The 23,784-nt window shown below is 60.8% G+C and overlaps 2 protein-coding genes across 2 annotated transcripts in view; one reads left to right on the top strand and one right to left on the bottom strand.

Moving 5' to 3' along the window:
* The first annotated feature begins 2,789 nt into the window (after positions 1–2,789).
* On the top strand, positions 2,790–7,985 carry SHISA8 (shisa family member 8). Its single transcript, XM_061418678.1, has 4 exons — positions 2,790–3,334; positions 5,883–6,016; positions 6,751–6,897; positions 7,286–7,985. The coding sequence occupies exons 1-4, from the start codon at positions 2,805–2,807 to the stop codon at positions 7,678–7,680; spliced, it is 1,206 nt and encodes a 401-aa protein (XP_061274662.1). The 5' UTR covers positions 2,790–2,804; the 3' UTR covers positions 7,681–7,985.
* Positions 7,986–10,257: 2,272 nt separating this feature from the next.
* The window catches only part of SREBF2 (sterol regulatory element binding transcription factor 2), a 58,010-nt gene continuing 44,483 nt past the window's right edge, over positions 10,258–23,784 (bottom strand). Inside the window, exons 12-19 of the mRNA XM_061418675.1 lie at positions 22,683–22,851; positions 21,074–21,191; positions 20,087–20,196; positions 18,854–18,986; positions 16,148–16,316; positions 14,092–14,277; positions 12,653–12,764; positions 10,258–12,246 (exon numbers count right to left, since the gene is read on the bottom strand). Of these exons, the coding sequence (XP_061274659.1) occupies positions 12,026–12,246; positions 12,653–12,764; positions 14,092–14,277; positions 16,148–16,316; positions 18,854–18,986; positions 20,087–20,196; positions 21,074–21,191; positions 22,683–22,851 (1,218 nt within the window). The 3' untranslated portion in view covers positions 10,258–12,025. The remainder of the gene's footprint in view (positions 12,247–12,652; positions 12,765–14,091; positions 14,278–16,147; positions 16,317–18,853; positions 18,987–20,086; positions 20,197–21,073; positions 21,192–22,682; positions 22,852–23,784) is intronic.

Raw genomic sequence — 23,784 nt, 5'->3', positions numbered from 1 at the left:
TGATACAGGCTTGGGGGTGGCGGGCAGTGGAGACGAGGGGCTGGTGCTCTGGTGCCTTGTCATGGAGAGAGATCCCAGGGTCCAGGGAGGGCAGCTTGGACAAAGGGGTCTTCCCTTAACTGGACTACTGTGTCTCTAGATCCTCTTGCTCAGCACGTGGCTGGGCACCTGGGGGACAGGTGAGTGGATGGTCAGACCCCAGGGCTCAGCCAGTCAGCTGTGGTCTCTGTTTGCATTTGCCCTCTCTGTGTCATCCCTCACCCCAAGGCTGAGTGTTCACATGGAGAGAGCATTGAGTGCCTGGCATGGACCCAGTAGATGTGGGCATCTATGGTTCCTGGCTGACCACTGAACCAGACTGAGATGGGGAGGAAGCCATGGATGTGGGGAGGAGTTGGAGGTTAGATATCAGTTCCTTGGGGGTATGGTAGGGCGGTGCCTGGAATCCAGCTCCTTCATTGGCTAAATGGAGACATATATCCTGATTGCAGTAAACTTGGGGTGGAAGCTGGGCAGAGCATCCAATGATGCGAAGAAAGTAGGGTCAGGAGAGGGGACCAGGGAGAAGCAGAGCATTAGAAGACTTGCTCTGGGTCCAACAGGGTCATGTTACCCGGGAAGAGGTCACAGTCCCAGGGAGCAGCGACAAGCCTCTTGAAACCTAGTGCCCAGTAATAGGGTGGGAAAGAGGGGAGAAGCAGCTACCCTCCGAGACTCAGTGACCCAGAGGGCTGCTTGGCAGTGTGTCTTGGGGGCATTGATACAAACTAGACAGTCTGTGCCATGGATTCCATTTCTAGGAATACCAGCTAAGGAAGCAGCAAAGGATGCACCAGAAAATATAAAGTTCTAAAGCAGAATAATATACTCAAAGTTTGACAGCAAAAAGTAAATGAAAAACCAGTTATAAAGCAGTTTGTAAAGCATCAGTTTTCCCTGGTAATGGGACTAAGGTAATGGAATTAAGATCCCTTTGTTCATCTATTTTCTTTTTTCTCTAAAATTGTAATAAAGCCTTTTAGTAGGGTAGGGTCTTCTGGGCTGGATCCAAAGCATATTTGTGGGTGGAGGAGAGAGGAGCAGTCTGTTTTTGGCCAGGGCATAAGGAATGGGGGAGGGCTTTGTAGGGAGGTCACCCTCTTCCTGTCTTAGCCCTGAAATTAGTCTGTCAGCCCCTCATCTCATCAACAGAAAACCTGATCCTCCTTTAAATGTAAATCTGTCTCCTTCCTGCCTCCACCTCCTCCATTTTTATAAGCTGATCCCAGTTACTGAGTGAAGACAGGATGCAAGAGGGAGCAGGAAGGACCCAAGGAGCCCAAATTCTTCATCTGAAACCAGAGGCTAGAGTCACTTCATTCATTCAGCAGATGTGTGGGGACACCAGGAAACACGCCTGCAGTCAGCACCCCCCTAATGCTCTCATCTAGACAGTGGGAGGCCCCACACTGACCCCTCCCCACCAGAAGAGGCAGTTCCTGGTGTTAAAATGAGAAACTGAGGCAGGGAAAAGCCAGGCAGCTCACCTGGGTTGCTCAGATCACATTCTGCAGTTAAAACCAACTTCGGAATCATAACTGAGTAGTGCTCTGAGTAGGTTCCCTCCCAGCCCCTACCCCTACCCCGGGGCTTGAGAAAGGACCTGAGGGTCCAGTGGGGACCAGGGCGCAGTGTCTGACAAGGGCTCTGCCCCAAGGGGGGTCCCTGCGGGTAAACCAATCTCCTCCCTTTCTCACCTGGGCTGGCAGGAGAGATCCAGGGAGCTCCGGACTAGGCCATGTCCATCGCTCATAGACGTGTGGCCACCCACTGCAGGACCCCAGCCCAGCGTCCAGGAAGTTCTGGGACCCAGGTTCATGTCCCAGGGTTAACACTGAACCCGAGGCGGCCAGGAGGGGACCTAAACTTGGCCTTCTGCTGAGGCTCTGCTGGAAGTTTCCTTCCCATTTAACAGCCAGAACATCGAGGCGCGCAGAAGGGAATGGCCCTGCCTCAAGCCACACTTGTGTCTGGATCGGAACTGGCGGAGGGCGCGGGGAGGATGGGGGACAACAGCGACCCGCCAGGGCTGCCCGGTCCCTTCAGTCCCCGCACCTGTAAACACAAGCGCTCCCGCGGCGGGCCTCTTGTCCGAAGGAACAGTCCCGAGAGCCTTGGGCTGAGCGCCCTGGAGCGCCCGTTCCGAGGACCGCTCGCGGCGGGCCTTCGGGGAGGGTCTCGGTGGGGCGCTCCGCCGGTGCGGGGCCCGCCGTGCCACCGCCCTCCCGCCGCCGCGGCCGCGCTCCTCCCCCGGCCCTGCCTCCCTCCCGCCTGCCCTCCTTCCCCCGCTCTCTCCCTCCCCCGCCCGCCCGAGCCCGCGCGGAGCCGGAGCCGCAGCCAGAGCGCGGGCAGCGCGGAGCCGGCGGCGGGAAGGCAGCGGAATCCGGCGGCCTGCCGCCCCCGCTAGGACCGGGACCCGCACACCCGCCGGGCCGGGACCGCGCGCAGGAGAGGACCCACCGCCCGGCCCGGGGGTGGGGGGCAGTCCCAGGGCGCCAACTGGCCGGCTCGAGTCCGAGGTGAGCCTGCGAAGAGTACGCGCCCACTGGAGACCCGGCCCCGCGAGGCCCAGACCGAACCCCGGCCCAGGGTCTGGGGTCCTCGCGGGAAGCTGACGACAGAGGCGGTGTCCTCCAGGAGCCAGCGGCAGGGCGGCGAGGCGGGCGCGATCCCAGCGGGCGCGGACCAGCGGGCCCGGAGCGCGGCGGGACGGAGCCGCGGCGCGCCGCCATGCGCCGGGTGCTGTAGCCGTAGGCGCGGGCCCGATGGAGCGGGCCGGTGCGCGGGGGCTGCGCGGCCGCCGCGGGCCGCCGGGGCTCGGGCTCGGGCTCGGGCTCGGGCTGGCGCTGCTGCTGGCGCGGCCGCCGTCGGGCCGCGCGGGGGCCCCCGAGGCGCAGGAGCCGGCGGCTCCCGGCACAGCAGCCCCAGCCGGGGGCGACCGCTGCCGCGGCTACTACGACGTGATGGGTCAGTGGGACCCGCCCTTCAACTGCAGCTCGGGCGCCTACAACTTCTGCTGCGGCACGTGCGGCTACCGCTTCTGCTGCCACGACGGGCCGCGGCGCCTGGACCAGAGCCGCTGCTCCAACTACGACACGCCGGCCTGGGTGCAGACTGGCCGGCCGCCCGCGCGCGCCCGCGACGCCGCCGCGCCCCGGGACCCGGGCCGCGAACGCAGCCACACGGCCGTCTACGCGGTGTGCGGCGTCGCCGCGCTGCTGGTGCTAGCCGGCATCGGGGCGCGCCTGGGCCTGGAGAGGGCGCACAGCCCGCGCGCGCGGCGCGCCGTGACCAGGTGAGCGCGCGCGGCCCTGGGCCGGGGCCCGGGATGCCCTCCCAACCCCCTGGATGGCCAGCCTGCCGGGTGGGCTCCCCCTCGCGAGCCTTCGTTCTTCCTGACCCTCTGGAACCTCCGGTCCTCTCAACAGCCCCCTCCTCCAGGTTTTGCCTCCCCGCTTCTGAATCTCCAGGTCTGTTTCTCCCCACACCCCCTTCAAGGAGGGAGACAGCCGATACCGCTCCGTCTCCCCTTGACCTTCCGGCGGGAGCTGGGTGCTGAGCCGCCTTCCCCCGCGGCTCCGGCCTCTTCCGGAGTTGGAGGGAGGGCAGGTCGCCCGACTGAGGGCACAAAATCCGTGCCTAGGGGAGGGGGCCAGGGCCCGAGCCCAACTAGCGCTGGGGTGGGGGCGTGCACTGATGTAGTGACAGGCATCTCAGGTCCCCAGGGAGGGGACATTTTCTGTGGCTCCCTTGGCTCTCTCCTTTCCTGCTTCCCTTCCCACTCCCCCCTCCACCCCCAAAGCTGTGACTCAGGGCTGACCTTATTTCCCTAGTGTTTCTAGAAGACCTCCCCATCTCACCCCACTCAGTGCCCCTGGGTAGAAGGGGATCCGCATTGGGTGCGGTACAGGGTCCTTTTGGCTGCGGTCTGGACAGGTGCTGAGTTCTGAGTTTTGTGTTAAGTGGGGGTCACAGGACCCAGGTTCCCTACCTCAGCTGGGAAAGGGACTCTGGGATTCGGTGTCCCAAACCTAAACCTTCACTTACACCCCATACCCCGATACACACTCACATGCCCCCAGTCACCCCCATGTCCTGGGGCCTGGGCCCTCCTCACTCGCTCATCCAGGCCCGGCTCCCTTGGGTGTGTGGGCTGCTGACACAGTGTGCGACAGGCTGGTACTTAGAAGTGACCGTGGAGAGAGGCCCCCATGCCTGTGTGGGGCTAGGTGTTAATGCTTTCCCACTCCTAGACTTCCCTCAGGGGCAGGAGGGCTTCCTTGGCACTCTATGGGACCCCTCACTCTCCAGACCACCCAGCCCACCTGCTCTAAGGCAGCTGTAGGCAGAGCCAGGACTGGAACCCTGGCTTCAGCTGCTGTGCTGCGTGCGATCTGGTGCCTCTCACCCTGGGTGCTGGATGCTTCAGGAGCAAGGCCTGGGCCTCCTGAGCTTGGAGCCTCCTGGAGCTGGATGAGGGGAGAGGACAGGGCCTGTCCTTGATCCGAGCGGGGCAGCAGGAACTGGGGGCCCATGATGGTGGAGGGGAGTGGCTGTGGCAGCCTAGGGACACATTCACCCGGAACCCACTTTATCCTCAGGGGACCAGGAAGCAGGTCTAGTGATGCTTCAGGAAGAGCTGGGCCACCCCTGTTGTGCTGTGTCCGTGGGCCAGTGCTGTTTTCTGTCTGGCCTTTAGGCTCCCATGTGCCCTGACTCCGATTTCTTATTTGGGGAGCTGTGTGTGGGTGTGCTCTGAACCCCTGCCCTCCTCCCCTCGAGTCACACCCTCTGCTTTGTTGAGCTTGCTGGTCAGGGAAGGCTTCTCAGACGGCTTGGTGGGGCGTCCAAGTCCATCTCTGGAGAAAGTTTGTGCAAAGGCTCAGAGGCATGAAAATCGCTCAGGTGTTTGGGAGAGCTGTCTGGTGGGTGCTCAGAGATGAGACCACGGGGGTGAGCAGCCAAGGAGTGAGCAGGGCACGTGGATCGGCTCAGGCAGGCGCTAGGAGACCTTCAGCTCCTGCCACATTGCAGCGAAACTGCGCCCATCCCAGGTGTCCCATCTCCAGTGTGCTTCAGCATGAATCAGTCATTTGAGGCCCCAGCGAGGAGAAAATCATGGGTTCTGGACTCTGAAGGCAGCTGGGCTGAAGGCTGGGTTTGGCTGTCTGTGGGGAAGGCTCAGTCAGATCCCGTCACAGCTGGGTGGGGGCTGGGTGTCCTGGTACCCAAGGTCACACAGCCTTTGGTGCGGGGCTGGCACTGTGGGATCTCCTGGCTCCTCCTTCCCCACACTGTCCATCCTCCTTGCTTGTGCTGGTAGCTAAGTCCCGGAACACAGCAGAAACCCCTGTGGCAAGAGGGGAGGAAGGTAGGCAGGTAAAAAAAAAAAAAAAGGCTTCCTGGTAGAGGAAGGATTCTGGTGGGCTTTGAAGAATGAGTAGGAGTTTTCCCAGAGGAGATGGAGAAGGAGTGGCACAAAGTCCAGGAGCCAGAGATGCTCAGATGCTTGTGTTGAGAGAGGGGGCTCAACATGGAGGGTCTTGGGGAGTAGACTCCAGAATGGGGAGGAGGAGAGCCTTTGGAAAATAAGGTGGCCCTGGTTACACGTGACCCCTTTAGTTTCCTGACCTGCTCTGAGAGTTGGCCATGTTTGGGCTACAGGTCATGTCTGGGAGGAGCAACTAGATATTTGGGGCTAATCACTGGGGAGAGGGGAGGCCAGAAGGGTTGAAAGAGCTGCCCAGGGCCACACAATGAGAAGTCATGGCGGGCGCTGCCTCTGATGGGCCAAACCTGGCTGACAGGGAAACAGGCTGCCTGTCACCACTCTTTCCCCACAGGACACTGACGGAACTCCTGAAGCAGCCCAGCCCCCAGGAGCCACTGCCTCCATCTCTGGGCCCACCTCTGGGTAGCTGTGTCCAGGTGCAGATGGGTGATGGCCTTCCCCGGGGCTCCCCCCACAAGAGCACAGGTGAGGCGGCTAGTGGCCGGGCCTTTGTTGATCCACAGCACGGAGCCGCCTTGTCAGGAGGGCCTGGGAGCAGGGGACCGGAGCGCTGAGGCTGTGAGCCATTTCTCAGATGGAAGTGAGCTGCCCGCCTCTGTGAGGGGACTAGTCAGCCTCTGTGAGGGGGGAGTGGGCAACTAGTCAGCTCCTCGTGGTGGACAGGGGTCCCTTCCAGGGTCCTGCAACCTCCAGCCTTGGGACTCTGTGAAGATTCCAGATTCAGGAATGCCCAGTTCAGACTCTCGGTCTGCCTGGTTCTAGGCTCTGGCTCAGAGCCCTGGCCTGCGTCTGTGGCCTCTCGTGGGCCTTTTCCTTCAGGCTGGTGCCTCCCTCTTGGACTCCTGCTGGCGATGCAGCCTTGACAGCACCTCCCCTCCCCCCACTATGGGTTCCAATCCTCAAACATTCTCTTCCCCTCTGGGAGAAGCTGATCCTGACCCCAGCACCAGGCTCCAATCGAACAAGCTGGCAAGTCATCCGTTAGATGAGCACCCCCTCAGGGCTGGCTGCTATTATTCACGTTTATTCTGAGCCAGGCCCTGTCCGAGGTACTGGAGATTCTGCCGTCAGGAGACAGAGAAGGAATGAGTTCCAAAGTCATCTCACAAGTTATCTTTAATTGCCCTCCGGGAGTGGGCTGCAAAAGAGGTGCGGGATGTCTTCCGGTCAGCGAGCCGAGTCTCATCTCCTCCTTCCAGACAAGAAACGCCCCAACAACGTGCCCCTGGGTTCGGTGACTGCGGGGCCCCCGCGCGCCCCGCGGCTGCAGGGCGGCGGCAACGTGACGCTGCAGCCCGACTTCGCTAAGTACACCACCCTCAAGGCAGCTGGGCTCAAGGCCGCAGGTGAGAGGCCGGGTTTGTGCTGGGGAGCTCCGGGCCCACTGCACCCCCGGAAGTGCAAGCGCTTGGATTGTGAGGCTCGGCGTCCCAGTTCTAAAGTTCCCGGCGCTCCAGCCAGCGTCCGCATCGCCCCCTCGCCGATCGGCTCCCACGCCTCGGCCGCCCCGCACCCTTCTCTGATCAGGCCGCTGGTCTGGGGCCGGGTAGCCGAATCTAGAGCCGGGGGGCGTAGCCTGTACCCTTCCCGGGTGGGCCTGAGATCCCCCCTCTGCAGCCTGTACCCGCCGGGAGGCGCTGAAGCCCCGCCCCCGGGACCTGCCCCTGCCCCCGAGGTCTGACCCCGCCCCCGAGGTCTGGCCCCGCCCCGACTCTCGGCTCTCTGTCCCCGCAGAGGCCTCGGCTCCGGACTTCTACCAGCGTTTTCCTGCCACGGAACCCACCCCGCTGACCCTCCCGTCGCGAGCCCGGAGGCCCCCCGAGGACTTGCCTGAGCTGCTCGACGCCTGCCCCTGGGCCCCCCCGGGCTACCCGCCCCCCGCCGGCTCCACCCCATCGGGCCACTACAAGGCCTGGACCGCCGGCCGCCCCGTCCGGCCCGCAGCCCGCGGCCACCTGGCGGTTCACGCCTCTCCCGCGCCGCGACGGCCGGGCCACGCGCCCCGGAGCCAGTTTAGCGTGGAGAAGCTGCCCGAGGCCTTCAGCCCGCAGGCTCCTGGCCTTTACGGCAGCGCCGGGCGCGGAACCCGGCACCTGAGCACCAACAGCAAAGCTGAGGTCACCGTGTGAAGAAGGAGCTGCCGATTCTCTCGAGGCGTTGCAGCGCCGGGAGCCCTCTTCTGCCAGGGGGACTTGCCACGGGCCTGACCGGGCGGGGGGCGCCCAGGCCGCGGAAGGAGGGGTGCCAGCCTTGAAGTCCAGCCCTTCTGCCTGCCCAGACTGGACCAGGAGGAGCCTTGGAGTCTTGTAGGGATATGGCACACTGGGTAAGGCCAGTGGTTCTGTCCTGGGGGCTCCTTGTGTAAATAAACCCTCTTCTGTGACTCCCATCCCTGAGAATAAAGGGGCCCCAGCTTGGCTCTGTGAGGCACTGATGGTGGAGGTGTTGGTCATTGACTGGACAGACGGCAGTGCCAGTAGAGGGCACAGCATGTGCAAGAGCAGAGGACTGAGAGCTGGTGGGCAAGTGCTCTGGGAGCTGGGGAGAAGTAGCTGGAGAGGGTGGTCAGGGCTGAATGCCATCCGGAATGTCCACACCAGGAGGAGCCATGGGAGAGGGGGCAGCTAGGCTCCAGCCATCTTGGAGTTGGCACAGGGGAGAGAGCTGGTGGGCCCCCGAGGGTCCATGACCCTGAATGGAGGAGAGCCCCTCCAGCCAGTCACCTGCTTGACTTCGCTGAGCCTGGCTGATCCTCATTGACATTGTCTGGCCCTGGGCCGGCCCCTGGGCTGCAGGCCACTTGGCCAGCTTGGCCTGGGGCCACCCCCCTGATGGGCGTGGGCAGTGGGCCTGGAGACAGCTGGTACTCAGGATGGGGGAGCCTGCTCCCAGTGGCTGCTCTGGGGGAAACGGGGATGGGGCTGCTGGACCCAGAGCCTTGGCAGTGCCCCCACCAGGGTGCTTGCCCCCCCTCAGGCTTGGCACTTCCAGCTCTCCCTTTTCCTGGCTGTGGCCCAGGGCACTGCCAACACCCTGCATGCATCAAGTTCCTCTGTGCCAGGCACTGGTGGGAGGTTGAGGGTTGGGTTATGCCCCTCACTGGATATCTTAGGCACGGTATACTGTTTCGATAACAATGGTTGCCATTTGCTATTTCTTCTTTTAGTCCTCATGAAAGCCCCATGAGCATGTGGCTGGACAGATGAGGAAACTGAGGTCCTGAGACCTCAGTACCTTGCCAAGGTCACCCAACTGATGCAGTTTAGGCAGTTTAGGACTCTTCCATATTCTGCCGGCACTGTGGGTCTGGTGGTGGAATGGCAGCGTGTGTTGGCAGAGGGGCCCCTGCTCCCAGCCAGTCTCCGGCCTTCCTCCTGCTGGCTGGGCTGCCCTGAGGCCCCCAAACCCTCCAGCTCTTCACCTGTAGGAGGGTCCACCTGGCCCTTTCTTACGTTCTCTTGAGAAAACCAAGGCCCAGAAGCCCCAGGTCAGAACAGAGGCCAGGGTCCATGGTTATGCCTGCAGTGGGGACCCCCATGGCTCACAGGGAAGATGGCTTTCACACCTTCGACCCAGGGTGGGGGTGGGGTGCCCCCAAGACGATCCTGCAGCTGTACGGAGCTGGGGGAGGAGGGTGGGTGCTGAGTCACGGATCCCGTAGAGACTCAGAAAAGCATCGGGTTCCTGGGCACACTTCAGCCACCCACAGCCACCCACCCTGGTGACACAGGCCCTGGAGAGGCTGGGCTGGGAGGTGGGTGTGACCTCTTTGCTCATTCAGTCCCAAGGGCCCTGGATCTCCATCGCAGGGGCTAGGCCTCCGCTGGAAATGCTGCTCTAGTGACTGGACAAGGACCAGCTACAGTGGCCCCCCGGCCCCCACCCCGCACCCCCACAGGCTGTCCTGGCCCTCGGGACAGTGGCCTGCTGTATGTCCTTCAGAGAAGGGAGTGGCTTAGACAGCTCAAGGGCCCTGGCCCATTTCTCAGCCGGGGGCCGGGTTATGGACCATGCACTTTGGCCCCCAGACCTCATCCCCACGGGGCTTGCTGACCCACCTGCCCACACGGCCCTGCACTGCTTGTGCCTGGGCCGCTCCCCAGCTTCACGGGCCCTCCCCACAAACTGGCACTTCACATGCGCCGGGTGGTGCACACTGGCCAGCAGGCCGTCACAGGCAGGGGCTGGCTGTCTGCACACAGACATGTGGAGGCTGAAGGGACGCCCTCAACTCCTGCCACCTGCCCAAGGGGACCTGGCTGGAAAGCACAGGAGCTGGACTCGGATGTGACCTGCGGGCCACATCTCAGAAGCTCTCTGCCTCCAGGGAGATGGGGAAACCCAACCGGGTGAACCTGGGTTCAAGGGTGAACCCAGGAGGGTTTAGCACCCCAAATCGCAAAGAACTGGTGTTGTCTGCTAAGCAGCCAGCTGCGTCCTGCATACGGTGACCTCTGACCCCAGCAACACCACCACCAACACCCCTTTTCGCCCAGGTCTGTCCTAGCCCTGAAGTGTGAGCCAGACAGCCAGCGCTGGGAGGACGGGGCCAGGAGCATGGGCGGGCAAGGAAGGTCTGTCAGCCCGAAGCCTCTGGGACCTCTCGGCAGAGGGGGATAGGCAGCCCCTGGTTCCGGACCCACTGAGGCCGAGCCACGCGGCTGCCTGGCTGGTCACGCCACAGACCCCACACACTTCACGCCGGGTGGTACCAATCTGTGTTTATTCAATAACCTACATCCAGGACACAGTGAATGATTCCACATCAAGGAAGCCACAGGCATAGCCCCCTTTTCAGTGAAAAACCGACCCCCTCCCACCCTGAACCATAACGAGAAAAGGCACAGTATATACACACGACACAAAGGCTGGCTCACCCAGGGCACAGGGCCATCAAGGTGCAGGCAGAAGAGAAGTGGGTGAGGCCCAAGCTTACAGGTGAGGCCTGCTCTCGGCACGAGGGGAGCCCTTGCTGCATGTCCCCTCAGTCTGTACTGGGGCCCCTGCCCACTTTCTGCCCCAACCAGCCCAAGGGGGTGAGAGGCACAGGGACAGAGGAGGGCAGCCCCTCGGCCTCCCCGCAGGCCCCAGGAGAAATGGCCTCAGGTAGACGCCAAGCCTGGGCATCCAGAAAAGTAGGGAAAGCGGGGCCACACTCCCTCACAGGCCCCCCTCAGGAAGGGGGCTTCGATCCTAGTGCCCATCGTGGGCAACGCTGTGCCCACCTCAAAAGGCGGCTTGTCTGGGGACGGGGTGGGGTCTGGTCCCTGCCAGCCTGGCTTATTTTCAGGCCAAGAATTAGGGATAAAAATAGACTGTGGAGGTAGGAGTTGGGGTGGGAGGGAGCCCGAGAGAGCGGGGAACCCACGCTGAAGGCCCCTGGTCCTCAGTCCTGGTGGGTGGCTTTATCTCTCCCAGCCCCCCGGGGGCCTACCCCGAGTCTGGGCTGACATCCCAGGGGGTGGGGGAGTGGGAAGGAACAGGACAATTAAATAAGACCATTTATTTTTTTAAAAAATTAAAAAATAATGCAAACACGATTTCACCCATCCCCAAGCCTGCCCCCTGCCTCCCACCCACCTCCCCAGGGCTGGGCTCGCTCCTCCCCTGGCTGTCCGGTGTAATGAAGAGAAAACAATGAACTCGCTTTGTCAGGTACAGGGGAGGGGACGCGGACCTGGGGAGAGAAATAAAGATGCCACAGCAACTCAGCCTTGCATCACCGCAACCCCAAGCACACGGATATAAAAACATTCGTATAAAAGGGGGGCGTGCTGGGCACAGTGCCACGGGTGGAGCGCATGGTGCCCAGAGACCTATGTCCCCCAGACAGAAAGCCTGATTAAAAAAAAAAACAAGCAGGAAAAGGGAGCGGGGAGATTTTCAGAGTCTTGGGAGGGCCGGAGATGGGACTGGGCAGCCTGGGAGCTCCCCCTGCCACTTTCAAGTCAGGGAACCCCCATTTCCTGCCCTCCCTGTCTTTCCCTGCTCAGGCCCACTGGGGCCCAGGCTGGGGGCCTCTCTCTGCAGCAGCTCCCAGGGGCCCGCTAGCAGTGGTCCAGAAGCCTCGGTGGGTGACTGCTCCGAAGCCAAGGTTCATCCCTCAGCTCCCACAGGGAAAAGACACAAGAGACAGAGGAGGAGGCAGAGACTGAGAGAAAACGAAGAGGGAGAGACAAAGGGAAGGGAGAGACTCAGAGACAGAGGAGGAGGGAGAGAGACAGAGGGAGGAGGGAGAGAGACAGAGGGAGGAGGGACAGACTCAGAGACAGAGAAGGAAGGAGGGAGACAGAGGGAGGAGGGAGACTCAGACAGGAGGAGGGAGACAGACAGAGGGAGGAGGGAGAGAGAGAGGGAGGAGGAGGGAGGGAGACAGAGGAGGAGGGAGAGACTCAGAGACAGAGGAGACTCAGAGACGGAGGGAGCTGGGGAGCAATGGAGGGAGGCGGCGGCTGATGTGGGCAGAGCCCGTGGTCAGGAGGCGGCGATGGCGGTGCCACCCCCCAGCTTGACGATCATCTGCTGGCAGTCGCTGCACGAGCGCCGGTCGCCCGCCTTCTCCAGGGTGCGAGCAGCCTCAGCCAGCAGCACGGCCCGCTGTCCCGGGGAGGACAGGAAGGACAGAGGGAGGTGGCGGCAGGCCAGGAGGATTGCAGTGGCCCGCTCTCGCTGCCCGGGCCAGGCGTCCGCCTCTCCTGTGGGAAGCAGGAGACACACATACCCGCTGAGAGCCCGCTACGACGCAGGTGCTGTCCCCCGGCTCGGTGAGAACTTGGGTATCTAAGCCCCCCGCCCCCAAGCGAGGGAGGTTCAGCTCAACAGACAGATGAGGTGACCCAGCCGAGTGCCACACACATTACTCTGGCTATCATTCTGTGATGGGGCTGAGATGCGGCCCATCAGCGGGGCCCCAGATCCTGCGCTGGGACAACACCCCCCACCATCCCCTTCTCACTCTGGAGAGGCTGGACCCACGACAACCTGACCGAGGCCAGTCCAGCCCCACAATGCCTCACGGACCCTCCCTGGCCACCCACCAAATCAAGCCTTGGGTTTTTCCCCTCCCCTGGGCCCGCCCAGGCGCCAGCGCTGGGGGCTCACCGTGCTTGGCATTCTGAGCCGTGCGCCGTCGCAGGCTGTGCTCCAGCAGCTGGTGGGTGCGGGTGGGGCTGGCTCCGGCCATCAGGCGCACGGTGGCTTCATGCAGGAACACCTGGAAGCCCGGGGACACAAGCCCGGTGTCCTCACCTGTCTGTGTCCCTGGGGGCATCCCTCCCTAGAGCATCGCATCTGCCCGCTGACCACACCCCTTCTCCTCTAAACACCCTGCCCTGCTCACCCTTTGAAAACAGCCTCTCCCGTCCTCACTCTGACCCTGGACACACACCCGGCAGGAGAGGGGAAGAGCACAGGCCCGCTGGTGGGGCTGGAGCGAGCTAGCACGCTGAGAGGGAAGCTAAGGGCCACCTCCGCTGACGGTGACTGAGAGCACCGGCGCTGTAAGGACAGTAGGCGGGTGGACCCTCACAACGCCGGAGGCTGCCTCCAGCCCGAAAGCAGGACAGGGGAGAGGCAGGGACGGGAGAGAGGCAGGGGGACAGCTCAGGCGGCTCGGGGCCTGTGTCGTTTGGTTTCTTCAGAAAGAGTCTCCTCTTCAGAGTTCAGAAGGTCTCAGGAGGAAGACCTGCAGCCCTTCTGTCAATACGCGTCACTGACGGGAGGGGGGAGGGGAGAAGGGGGTCTCCCTAGGTCTCTAGTTTCTTTTACACCCGAACACATCAGGGTGTGAGGAGGGTGGTGCTGCCCTGGAAGGCCAGGGTGGAGGCGGGCAAGGGAGAGGCAGGTGGGGATGTTTTGTGAGGAGGCCGCCGCCCCTGAGCGCACTTCCTCTTTTCCACCGTGAAGGGGGTGGTTCTCACATGACTGTATTTCGTCTGCAGTGTCTGTCCTGGCTCGCTGCACACAGGGGCTACAATGCAACCACGTGAGGGTCCCAGAGCACTTGAGGGTGAGGGCAGCCGTACCCCAAGCCCTTCTTTTTCACACGTTTCCAAACACAGCCCTTCCCCACCCCTAACACTGGCCTTCTCACTTGAATTTTTGGAAAACAATTCAGGGAAAATATGTTGAGTTGTATTACTCTTAATTAGCAATAAAGGTAAACACAGGAACAGTTTGAGTCCACTAAGTGGGTTATACAACTGCCCTCATTGCCAAGGGGATGTTACGTGGAGAGTTCTCAAGCACGGCCCAGAAAAGGCATTCAACACATTTCTAGGGGATTCTGACGCCTACTATGAAAACCTAGCAGGGCTCCCTCGTGTTAACTGGTAAGGCGAGATCTCTGCTGGCCTGTCTGTGCTGTGTGGACTGCTCACTGCCACGTTCCAGGGTTGGGCACACACAGCATGAGCCAAACAAAGGGATGAATGGCACCCAGCTCAGGGCCTGACCGGTCAGCGACTCCATGACCCCACTCCAGAGCTAGGCTCGGTTCTGACACCTCGATCCACCCTCCCCAGCAGCAGGCTGGGCCTTACCTTGCGGTAGGCCAGGCGGAAGCTGTGTGCCAGCCTGCGCAGGCTGCCCAGGTCCCGCTGGAAGCCAGCCAGCTCGGCGCCCGATGCGTGGTAGGTCTCCCCCAGGGCCTGGCTGGCTCCAGCCTGCTTCTGCCACAGAGCCGTCCGCAGCGACAGGAGCAGGTCACAGGTCAGCAGCTGGACCACCTGCGTGGTGTGCCATGAGGAAGGAGAAGGTGACTGGCCGGTTACCAGGGCAAGGGTCCCTGCACGCACCAGGTCTTCCCCGACCGGACACCTGGCAGCTCTGGCATTAAAGGGGAGACCCAGAAAATCAGGGAGCAAGAGAACCGCCAGGGAGGGAGCTTCAGTTCCTGACATCTAGTTCTTCCCACAGCCCCTGTAGGGAAATCTGCTGTTCCATTGACTGGGTGAGGAAGCCAAGGATCAGAGAGGGGCAGCGCCTCATGGAGGAGACACTAGGAAGGGTAGGAATAAAACTCTAGTGGTTCTGACAGCAAGTTGCAGGCCCCTCCCACCTCCAGGAGCCCCTCCCACCTCCGGGAGCCCATGGCTGGCCTAGAGGCCCTGTCCTTGCAGGGGAATCAGAGCCTGGAGATGGAGGAACAGGGATCAGAGGCTCGCTTCCAAGGATGGGGCCCAGGTCTGGCCCTAGTGGCCTCTGTGGTGGGCGGGGGAGACAGGAACCCAAGAAGGTAGACCCGCAGAGCGGCTCAATGCCAGGGTTTGGATCCACCAGTCTAGATCTGTCACAGTTTTCTGTCCATAGCTCTGTGGCCCTGACACATGACCTCACCTCTGAGCCTGTTTCCCCACCCAAAAAATGGGCACCACACAGGGCTGCAGTGTCACAAAGGAGAATCACAAAGGGCACTGGCCTCAGCCCACGCTGGTGTTGCCTAGCTCCTGAGGGCCCTTAGTGCTAGGGACAGTGCTTCTCAAGGTGGGTCATGTGCCGCCCTCAGGCACCAATGGACACCTCCAGGTTGTTCCTCATCTCATCCAGCCTGGCATCCCTTTCTCCAGGGTGCTGCCCCACACCCCCCATCCCCCTGCCGACCCTGCCTCGCACCTGTAATGTTGCCCGACCCTCAGGCACAGTGGTTTTTTGGCTGCTGACAGCACTGGTGGAGAATGTGGATGAGACCCCTCTCCTCAGCCAAAGGTAGCATTTCTGAGAGGTGAGGTAGTAGCCTGTGGCTGAATTCTGCCCTCTGAGGGACGCTAGCCTCTGTGGGGGCCCCTTCTTCCAGGCCCATTTTCCTACACAGGTGCCTGCAGCCTCTCTCTCCTCCTCAAACTTCTCTGGTTCTCCATGAAGACAAACACTACTGGACCCACCAGAGGAACCACCTAGAGCGAGCCTTGGGCCCTGCGGGCACACTTGTCTTGTAGGGCTGGCATGTTATCCCAGGTTCACTGCAGGGTCCGGGTCCAGGGATGACCTCAGCCAGAGGTGCCAGACCAACCCTAGTGAGGGCCTCGGAATCTGACCCTCAGAACACACCTCCTGCCTCCCTTTCTGGAGAGAACCAGGCTCCTCCTGGTGAGCAGACGACGTGTCCCCCTCAGCTGTGTGCACGCCTCCCCTCCCCTGCCCCGGACGGCCCTGCCTCGTGCCCCGGCAGTGACACAGTCCCTCTAACAAGGCACGGGGGGGTCTCTCGAGGGCCGGGCAGGCCTCTGTGATGCACTGTGGAAACATTGCACGGGTACCGCCAGAACATGCAATGCAACTACAATGCACCGCAGCCACCCGCTCCAGGGTGTGCACGCAAGGGGCGGGGGCGGAGCAGATGCGTGCCCTGGCCAGCCGAGGTCCACCTGGGGCTGACCGAGCTGAGGGCCCGCAGGACCTGGGGCCAAGGTGGGAACGTGCTGGTTCCAAGTACGGAAAGAAAAACCCCCGGACCACCGGGCCAGGCTCTGGGGGAGGGGCTGCTGCCTGGCCTGCCTTTCGCGCAGCCCCACAGGCCGGGTGGGCTCATGACGGGTCAGAGTGCTATCTCCCAGCAGAGATGAGCACCGCCCCCCGGGGCTATACGCCCCCACTCACATGGTTAAGGTTGGGGTCACAGGTGGCCCCACTAACGTTGAGGCTGCTCCACAAGTGGCCACTGGCCCTCTCGCAGTGGCAGAAGGAACTCTGCTGCCCGTCCGCCTTCCCGGACAGTGAGGCGTGCATGGCTCTGCAGGTGTGGAAGACGGCCTTCACCAGGGGGCTCCTGGGTGGTGACAGAGGTGAGAGGCAAGAGGTCAGCGCACATCACCTGGGCAGAACGAAGGTGGGGAGCCCAAGCCAGCAACCACTGCCCTCACACCGCTGTGACAAGTGGGTCTTCAGGACTAAAGGCCACCAAAATGGTTCTAGGTCCCAGCTCCAGACTGGAATTGCCAGCCCTGAGCGAGGGAGGCTCCCTGGCCCTAAGCATCCTCTTCACTCCAAAAATGTGCACAGCGTTCACGTCCTAGTGAAGGAGTCGGATGATCAACACATTAGATACTGACTGTGTAATGCCAGGCGCTGCAAGAGCCATGAAGGAAAGTCACCCGGAGCCATCGGGTGGCGTTTATTATGAAGGATGGCCAAGGATGTCCTCACGGGAGAGGTGACACTCACGCAGAAGGAACCCGAGGGAAGCGGGCACGGGGATTTCTAGGGAGGAGGGTTCTGGAAAGAGGCGTGGCAGATGCAAAGGCCCTGAGTGTCTGACACATGTGAGAACATCCAGGCGGGAGTGTGGCTGCAGGAGGAAGTGAGGGGAGGGAGGAGAGCAGGTGCTGAACGAGGCCCTTCTCAGCCTCTGACCCACTCTGGGCTCCAGGCAACCAGAGCTCATCTCCGCTCCCTTCCTCACTCCTCACCTCTGCTGACGTGGCTGCCTTTGCCTGGAATACCCTTTCTCACCATTCCCCACTTGTTCCTGAGACCTGTTTCACTGGCTGGCCCTCTGGTCTGCCTTCTCCTGCCCTGCCCCCAGCAAGCCTCCTCTGGCTGCCCCCTGGGTCAGGTCTTTTGAGCCCCCGACACCAGCTGTTGTTTGTGAGCCTCCTGCCCTCACCAGGTTCTGTGTGAACTCCTGGAGGCTGACCTGCCTCTGGCCTGGAACGTCTCCCCACGATGTGCTGCCTGCTTCCTGAGAGCCAAGACTGGAGCCAGCAGAGGCCACGGCTCCCAGAACGGAGAACTGAGCGGGGCAGGCTGCTGTCTATTTGCTTATGGCCGTAACCTGCTGTCTCATTCACCGCGGCCTCCCAGAGACTAGAATTTGGCTGACACCAAGTATGCCCTCAGCTAAGCACTCGCTTGAGTGGATGACGGAATCGTGGAGGGGTGCAGGAGACCCCCGAATGTGGCATGTGACCAAGGAGAAGGGATCAGAGATCCCGGCCACAGAGATTGTTGGTGGGCCCACCACCAACAGTCACCGAGAAGCCACCCAAGACAGTCATTCAAACAATCTGTGCCTCAGGGGGAGGATGGTACAAGACTGTGTGTGGCTGAGTGCCTCTGCTGTCCACCTGAAACTGCGGTAAAATTGTTAATCGGCTATACTCCAATGCAAGATAAAAAGTTTAAAAAAAAGCAGAAGAGCAAAAAGTTAAAAAAAAAACCCATGCCTCAGTTTCCTCATCTGTACAGAAGCCACAGTACCACTTCGCCACTCCCTGTGGGGACATACGTATCAGCCCTGTTATCTGCACTCACTCGCTAAGGTGCACAGGCCGGGTGCTCAACTCTGGAGAAACAGCCTCATTTCAGGGAGCAGATCAGGGAGAGAGTGGGGAGGCTGGGGTGGGGTGGCGTCCCACAGCATCGCCACAACTAAAGAGCAAAGGGGCCCCCAGGTGGCTGAATTTGGGGGGAAGGAATGCCTGCGGGGGTCTTAGCTGTACCCCAGGGCCTGTTCTTACAAGTGAGAACACTTTAGACGGTTTACCCGCTGGGCCTCAGTCGGCTTGGGTGTGTCAGCTGGGAGACAACACACCCTGGGTGGGCATTCACTGGTCAGAGCTTAATAGGGGGTTACTTAAATGAAATTCAGAGTGTTGAAGCTGCCTAAACCTGCTTTCCTCGGCTCCCTCCTGCTCTCCCGGGTAAAGGCCCACTTGGCGGGAAACGTGACAGCCTTGGCTCTGAGGAAAGACCCAGCGGGGCCTTCCTGCCTTGGGGGGTTTCACAATTTCTGCAAGTTGCAGAAGATGTCAGGGACACTCAGATCCAGTCAGAAGCAGCCAGGGTGTTGGCAGGCTGCCCGCCAATACAGGCCAAACGCCCCCAAGAGACAGGCATGAGTCCCCAAGAGGAATGTCAAAAGCTCTCTAGTAATTCAGCTGATGGGGTGGAGGCTGGTCGAGAGGAAATGGGACTCAGCGCTGGCACACGAGAGGATCCCCGGGCCTCACAAGCCAGTGCTGGCCTGCCAGGCTCCACCAGGACCTTCTGTAGTAGAAGGAGCCACCGGCTCTCCCTGCCTGTCAGCCTGTGGAGCCCTGGGAGTAGCACTGACGGCTGCTGGGGTCTCTCTCTCTCACACACGCACACACATACACGGCTCGCCACGTCTGGAGTCTCCGTGGCGCCCTTGTCCCCTCGCTTCATCTCTCCATCTGTCGTGTAGTCCCCAGGCTGCCTGACCCTTCATGCTGATGGCCATGCAGACCTGCTCCCCTCCCCTACTAACCCAGCGAGCCTGGCACCTGCTGGCACCGGGGGCTTCCCTGGAGAGAAGCAGGCAAGAGGTCAAGGAGGGCTACGCACTCTGTCACTTCCAGGGCCTGGGGGACCCGCTCCACTTCGGTGAAGTGAGTGCGCACAGCAGCGTCATCTCCCTGGAGCCAGCTGATGGCCATGGTGATGGCGGACGTCCACCACCGACAGATGACGTCTGGGCCTAGAGGCGAACAGAACCAAATGCTGCTCCAGCACTGCAGAAACTAGAGCCCTCCTGTTCGTGCTCTCTCTCTCTCCCTCCCGACGACGGGCTGGGGCCTGTGGGCCGCCCTCTCATACCCACCAGCCCCATCTCAGAACATGTTTGGCAATTTGCCTTAACAGCCTTAAAAATGTTCACTCCTAGTAACCTAGGAATCTCATTTTTGAAAATCCATCACAAAGAAACGAGCCTAAATAGAGAAAAAAAAGACGTTCACTGTGGTGTTATTTTTAAGGAAGAAGCTGCAAACAACCCAAACTTCCAACAGCTGTGAAAAACAGTGTTTCCAGAATATGTGTAGTAACGGTGCAGGTAGAATCTTTCTAGTGTTTTCCTGAGGCCTAGTTTTCTCAGTGAACCTGCATGTGAAATGCCTAAGAGCGCGTTGTTTTCTCAGCTCGGAAATGAGACAGGCCATGAGGTCAGAGGCCACGATGGGGAGGCTGCTCCTCTGGGATCCTGCCCTCCATGGGGAGAGCCATCAGAGGGAGCTCCATGCCCTCTCCTGCAGCCTCAGTCACGCGAGAGGCGGCCGCTCTCATGTTGTCACCTGGATGACAGTTTAGAGACAGAAGCAGAGTGTCCTGCTGCCAGTTCGGTCAGCCAGTTCGGTCAGCAGTTGTGTGGCCACCGAGGCAGCGGGTGCCGGAGCAGTAGGGACGCCGGATGAAAGGCCTCTCCGGCAGAGGGCGTCAACCCAAGAGCAGCCCCAGGACCACTGTGTGCTGAAAGGTGAGGCCCCCCACCCGCCCCCGGGCCCGAACCACTTGCTGCCCATTCTGAGCACCTGGGAGCATTCCTGACCTGCTCCGGCCAGCGTCCCTGACTCACTCGTCATCCCGCTTCTGGCAGCATCATGATTTCCTGCCCCCAAAACACAGCCCAGTAAGGGGAACTGTGGGTGGGGCTGATGTGGGGACTGCAGAGACACACGTCAGAGCCAGAGAAGGTTCTTGAGTGGCAGACTCGTAACCAATCCTGGGACCCCAAGACACAAGGGCTGTGGAGGACTGAGTCAAGCAACCTGAGACCCGTGGAGCCGCCCGCAAGGTGCTTACCAAGGGCCGACTTGAGCACAGAGCTGCTGGAGAAGGGGGGGGTCACAATCCCCACGGAGTCCACAAAAGAGTTAAGTAATTTCAGGTACTCAAGAGCGCTGGAGAATTCACTGGAAAGAAAAGAAAGGGTCCCACTCACATCAGAGTGTACACAAGGACCTCACTCACAGCCTGGCTGGTCAGCCCCCAGCTCTGAGACCCACAGGGCCAGGCACACCCCAAGCACTGCCCCCACCAACCACTCCGGCTCGCCCCAGGCCGCCCCGACACTGTTCCTGACACTCTTCTCTCTGTGGGAAAAGCAAGGTTTCTCTTTCATCCCTCGCCCTTCAAGACCCAATTCAACCGTGGTCTCTGCCCAGAAGTTTTCTGATCCCCCAGGCAGGAGACCCCGTCTCTGCCCACGTGCACTCTTGTCAGGACCTGGGTCCTGAACGAGAGTGATGCTGGTACCTGCCTGCCTCTCAGGTCTGACTCTGTGAAGGAAAGACTGTGCTTGGTGACTCCCTAAGAATAAGACACCGCCTGACCTCTCGGTACAGGTCTGGGTTCCCAAGATGTCTGGGCCAGAGGCGTCTGCCTTCTGCTGAGCTTCCCACGCTCCATTCCATAGGCCACCCTTCCCCTGCCAAAGGGCAAAGCAAAAGAAATCAAATCCCCGACCTGCTCCAAGAACTGACTCCACTCAGTGATATAGGTATGTATATAGGTGACATAGATATAGAGATAGGTAGAAATGAGAAAAGGGGGAAGTAATATACTTGGTGGGGCAGCAAGAGGCAAAGAAGTCAGCTCTGAGCCCACAGAGGGCTCTCGTGGGGCTGCCAGGCCTGAGGCATCAACACCAAAGAGTCACTGGATTTCCCTGCAACCCCCACAGTGGGGCCCGTTTCCTTAAGGGAGGTGGATCTCAGAGCCCCGTCTGCGCTACCCAGGGAGGTAGCCTGAGGCGGGGGCAGGGGTGGGGGGCATATCCAAGGTCCGTACCAGCTCTCCTCTTCCTGGTCTGCAGCTTTCTTCTTGGCCTGAGGTTTTACCAAGGACTCCACTGCTCGCTCCAGCAGGTTCTTACAGAAGGCCTGGTGCACCTGGGCGATGGGGTCGGCTGAAGAAGAGGAGGAAGCCAGGAGAGGGGTGAGTGGGGCTCACTTAGAAGCTCTGTCCTACAGAGAAAATAGGGTGTGGGGGAGGAACCCAAGGAACAGATATCCCCTCTGAATGGGGCCAAACCTCCCCAACCACACCCCAGAACTGCTTGCTGAACAGTCAGAAGTAGGGGGTGGGCGGGGGGGAGGGTGGTCAATCCAAGACTACATGAGTTCTGGACTGGCTCCAGTGGCGGGGGGGCGGGGGGGGTGGGGGGCGTGAGAGGTACTGTGTCTCTTAGCATAATCCTCAGTCCTTTCATTCAAGGCTGGGAGCAGTAAGGTGGTGGCCACGACCCTTGTCAGCAAACAGAAACCGGGAAGGTGGACAGCCACCCCAAGTCTCAGAGGCCGCCCCTTCTCCCGTAGCTCAGGAGCACGGCCACCGAGGCTCCTACCTGACAGGGTGAGAAGAGCCAGCTCCCGCTTAAGAGCCTTCGCACAAGACCGGTGGCCAGAAGTTGTCTGGCCGAGGCGATTAAACAAGAGGCCTGGCAATGCTTGGCAATGACAGCTGCCTGTCACCAAGTCCCCTGACTGGCAAGCCCCAAATACGGCATCACCAGGCCCTTCCCTTCATTCACATGCCACAGACGTGTGGGCTTCAATTTGACAAGGACAGGGAGGCAGGACACTTAGGAATATATTCTGGGCGACAAGGCCTAGAACCAGAGCCACCAGAGGCATGAGGGCCAGGGGCAGGCTCCGCTGCAGGCAGAGCAGCCTGGCCACGCATCCGAGACTGATGACGGCTTCTGCTTTCGCCCTTCCTCTCTGGGGTTGCGCGTCATTCTTACTGTGAACAACAGATACTGAGAAGAAACGACAGTGGACCCCGCCTTCCCCACAAAATGCTTGACACACACTCCTGAACCTGCCAACCATGTCTGACTCCCCACACTCCTGGTTCAGAGAGAGTAAAAGTGCGGACAGCTCAAAGCCATGGCTGCTCAAGCCTGGGCCAACCCGACTGGCCTCTCCCGCCCGCTGCGAGGCTGGGCGAGTCGACTCAGATCACCATCAGACACCGGGGGACAGCCAGCCAGCCCCTCCTCCCGACGCCCGGAGCCCTGTCTCTGCCGCCACCCTGAGCACTTGACGACCGTCTGTCGCCTGTTGTTCCCTAACTGCTCCGTCTATGTCTGTCTGTTTTCTGGCAGAAGTGGGAGAGTGGGGCCAACCCGTAGCTCCTCTACACCCTCTGAGTCTCCACAGCACCCGCACAAGGGCAAGATTCCGCTCACACTCAGTCACCCTTGGGGACGTGTGGCAGGGTGACTGATGCCAGGACCATGGGCTCTGAGTGGCCCAGCGGCGAGCTGCAAACCCAGCTTTGCTGGCAACCAGGCTCACGAGCTCCTGAGTGTAAGGAACTCACGGCCGAGGCACCCTGTGTCTCCACGTGTCTGGGGGCAGCACCAGGGGGCCCCCAGGGGGCAAGGCATTCTCACCTGGGTTCCTCTGGGCACAGTACAGACTCTCCTTGGCAGCCGACTTCACTGACCAGCTCCGCTCCATGAAGAACTTCTGGCCCAGGGGATGGCAGAGCCAGCGCAGCGAGTCAGGGACGGCGCTGCGCTCGGGGCCACACAGGCTCTGGGCGCGACTGAGGAAATAGCTCTGTGGAAGGACAAGGACCACCGTGACACCAGGGTGGTGGACACCAGCTGCAGCCAGCAGGAGGCCGTCAGAAAGTGCGACCGGGTGGAGGCAGGCTAGGGAAGGGGGGCCAGCAGGAGGGCTGGGACCCTCCACGCCTGGAAGCAAACACTCCCACGGAAACCAGGGCAATGGCTCCGGGGGAACCTGCCGAGCTCAATGACAAACCCCAGAGGGAAGGGGTTGGGGCTCAAGGCACCCTTGGAGACTCAGCTGTATCCTGTCCTACTGGGCTGCCCAACTGGACTTGAATCATGTTCTTGGCCATGCTGGCGTCCAATCTGCCGAGCTGAGCCAGGCTCTCCCGGGCCCCCCCGCCCCCCACAGCATGCCCACCCTCAACCCTGTCCAACCCTGCATTCCAGCCAGGCGGCCCCCTGGGTCCTGAGACTTTTTCTCATCTGCCATTTTCATTACGTATCTTTGAGAGCATTTTTAGGTAAAACTGTGTTCTGCTTTGACTCATTTTCATCTCTTTCACCTCTGAGTGTGGAGTTTAGAACAGGCATCCAGCAAGTGGCCGGCGACTGTCATTTACCATCGCTGTCAGCCTAGAAAGCGCTGGAGTGAGAGGGCTACCCCGAGGCTCATCCCGGATGCGAGCAGGCCTGCGTGATCCCCCTCCCTCAAGGCTGGCCTGGCAAGGGCTTTGTCCACCCTCCAGAGAACCCCGTGACCTCCTCGGTGGTCCAGTGGTTAAGAACCCGCCTTGCAGTGAAGGTAGATGCAGGTTTGATCCTTGTTTGGGGAACTAAGAGCCCATATTCTGCAGAGATACTGAGCCTGCACGCTGCAACTAGAGAGTCCGCATGCAGTGATGAAGATCCTGTGTGCCACAACTGAGACCCAACGTAGCCAAGCACATAAATGAATATTAAAAAAAAAAGAGAGAGA

Source organism: Bos javanicus, chromosome 5 (genome assembly GCF_032452875.1).
Source record: "Bos javanicus breed banteng chromosome 5, ARS-OSU_banteng_1.0, whole genome shotgun sequence".
Classification (NCBI taxonomy): domain Eukaryota; kingdom Metazoa; phylum Chordata; class Mammalia; order Artiodactyla; family Bovidae; genus Bos; species Bos javanicus.
This window is presented reverse-complemented; position numbering and strand designations above follow the sequence as displayed.

Coding starts and splice junctions, on each gene's coding strand:
- SHISA8 (XM_061418678.1), top strand. CDS start 2,805: ATGGAGCGGGCCGGTGCGCGGGGGCTGCGCGGCCGCCGCGGGCCGCCG. Junction 3,335..5,882: donor GCGCGGCGCGCCGTGACCAG/GTGAGCGCGCGC, acceptor CTTTCCCCACAG/GACACTGACGGAACTCCTGA. Junction 6,017..6,750: donor CTCCCCCCACAAGAGCACAG/GTGAGGCGGCTA, acceptor TCCTCCTTCCAG/ACAAGAAACGCCCCAACAAC.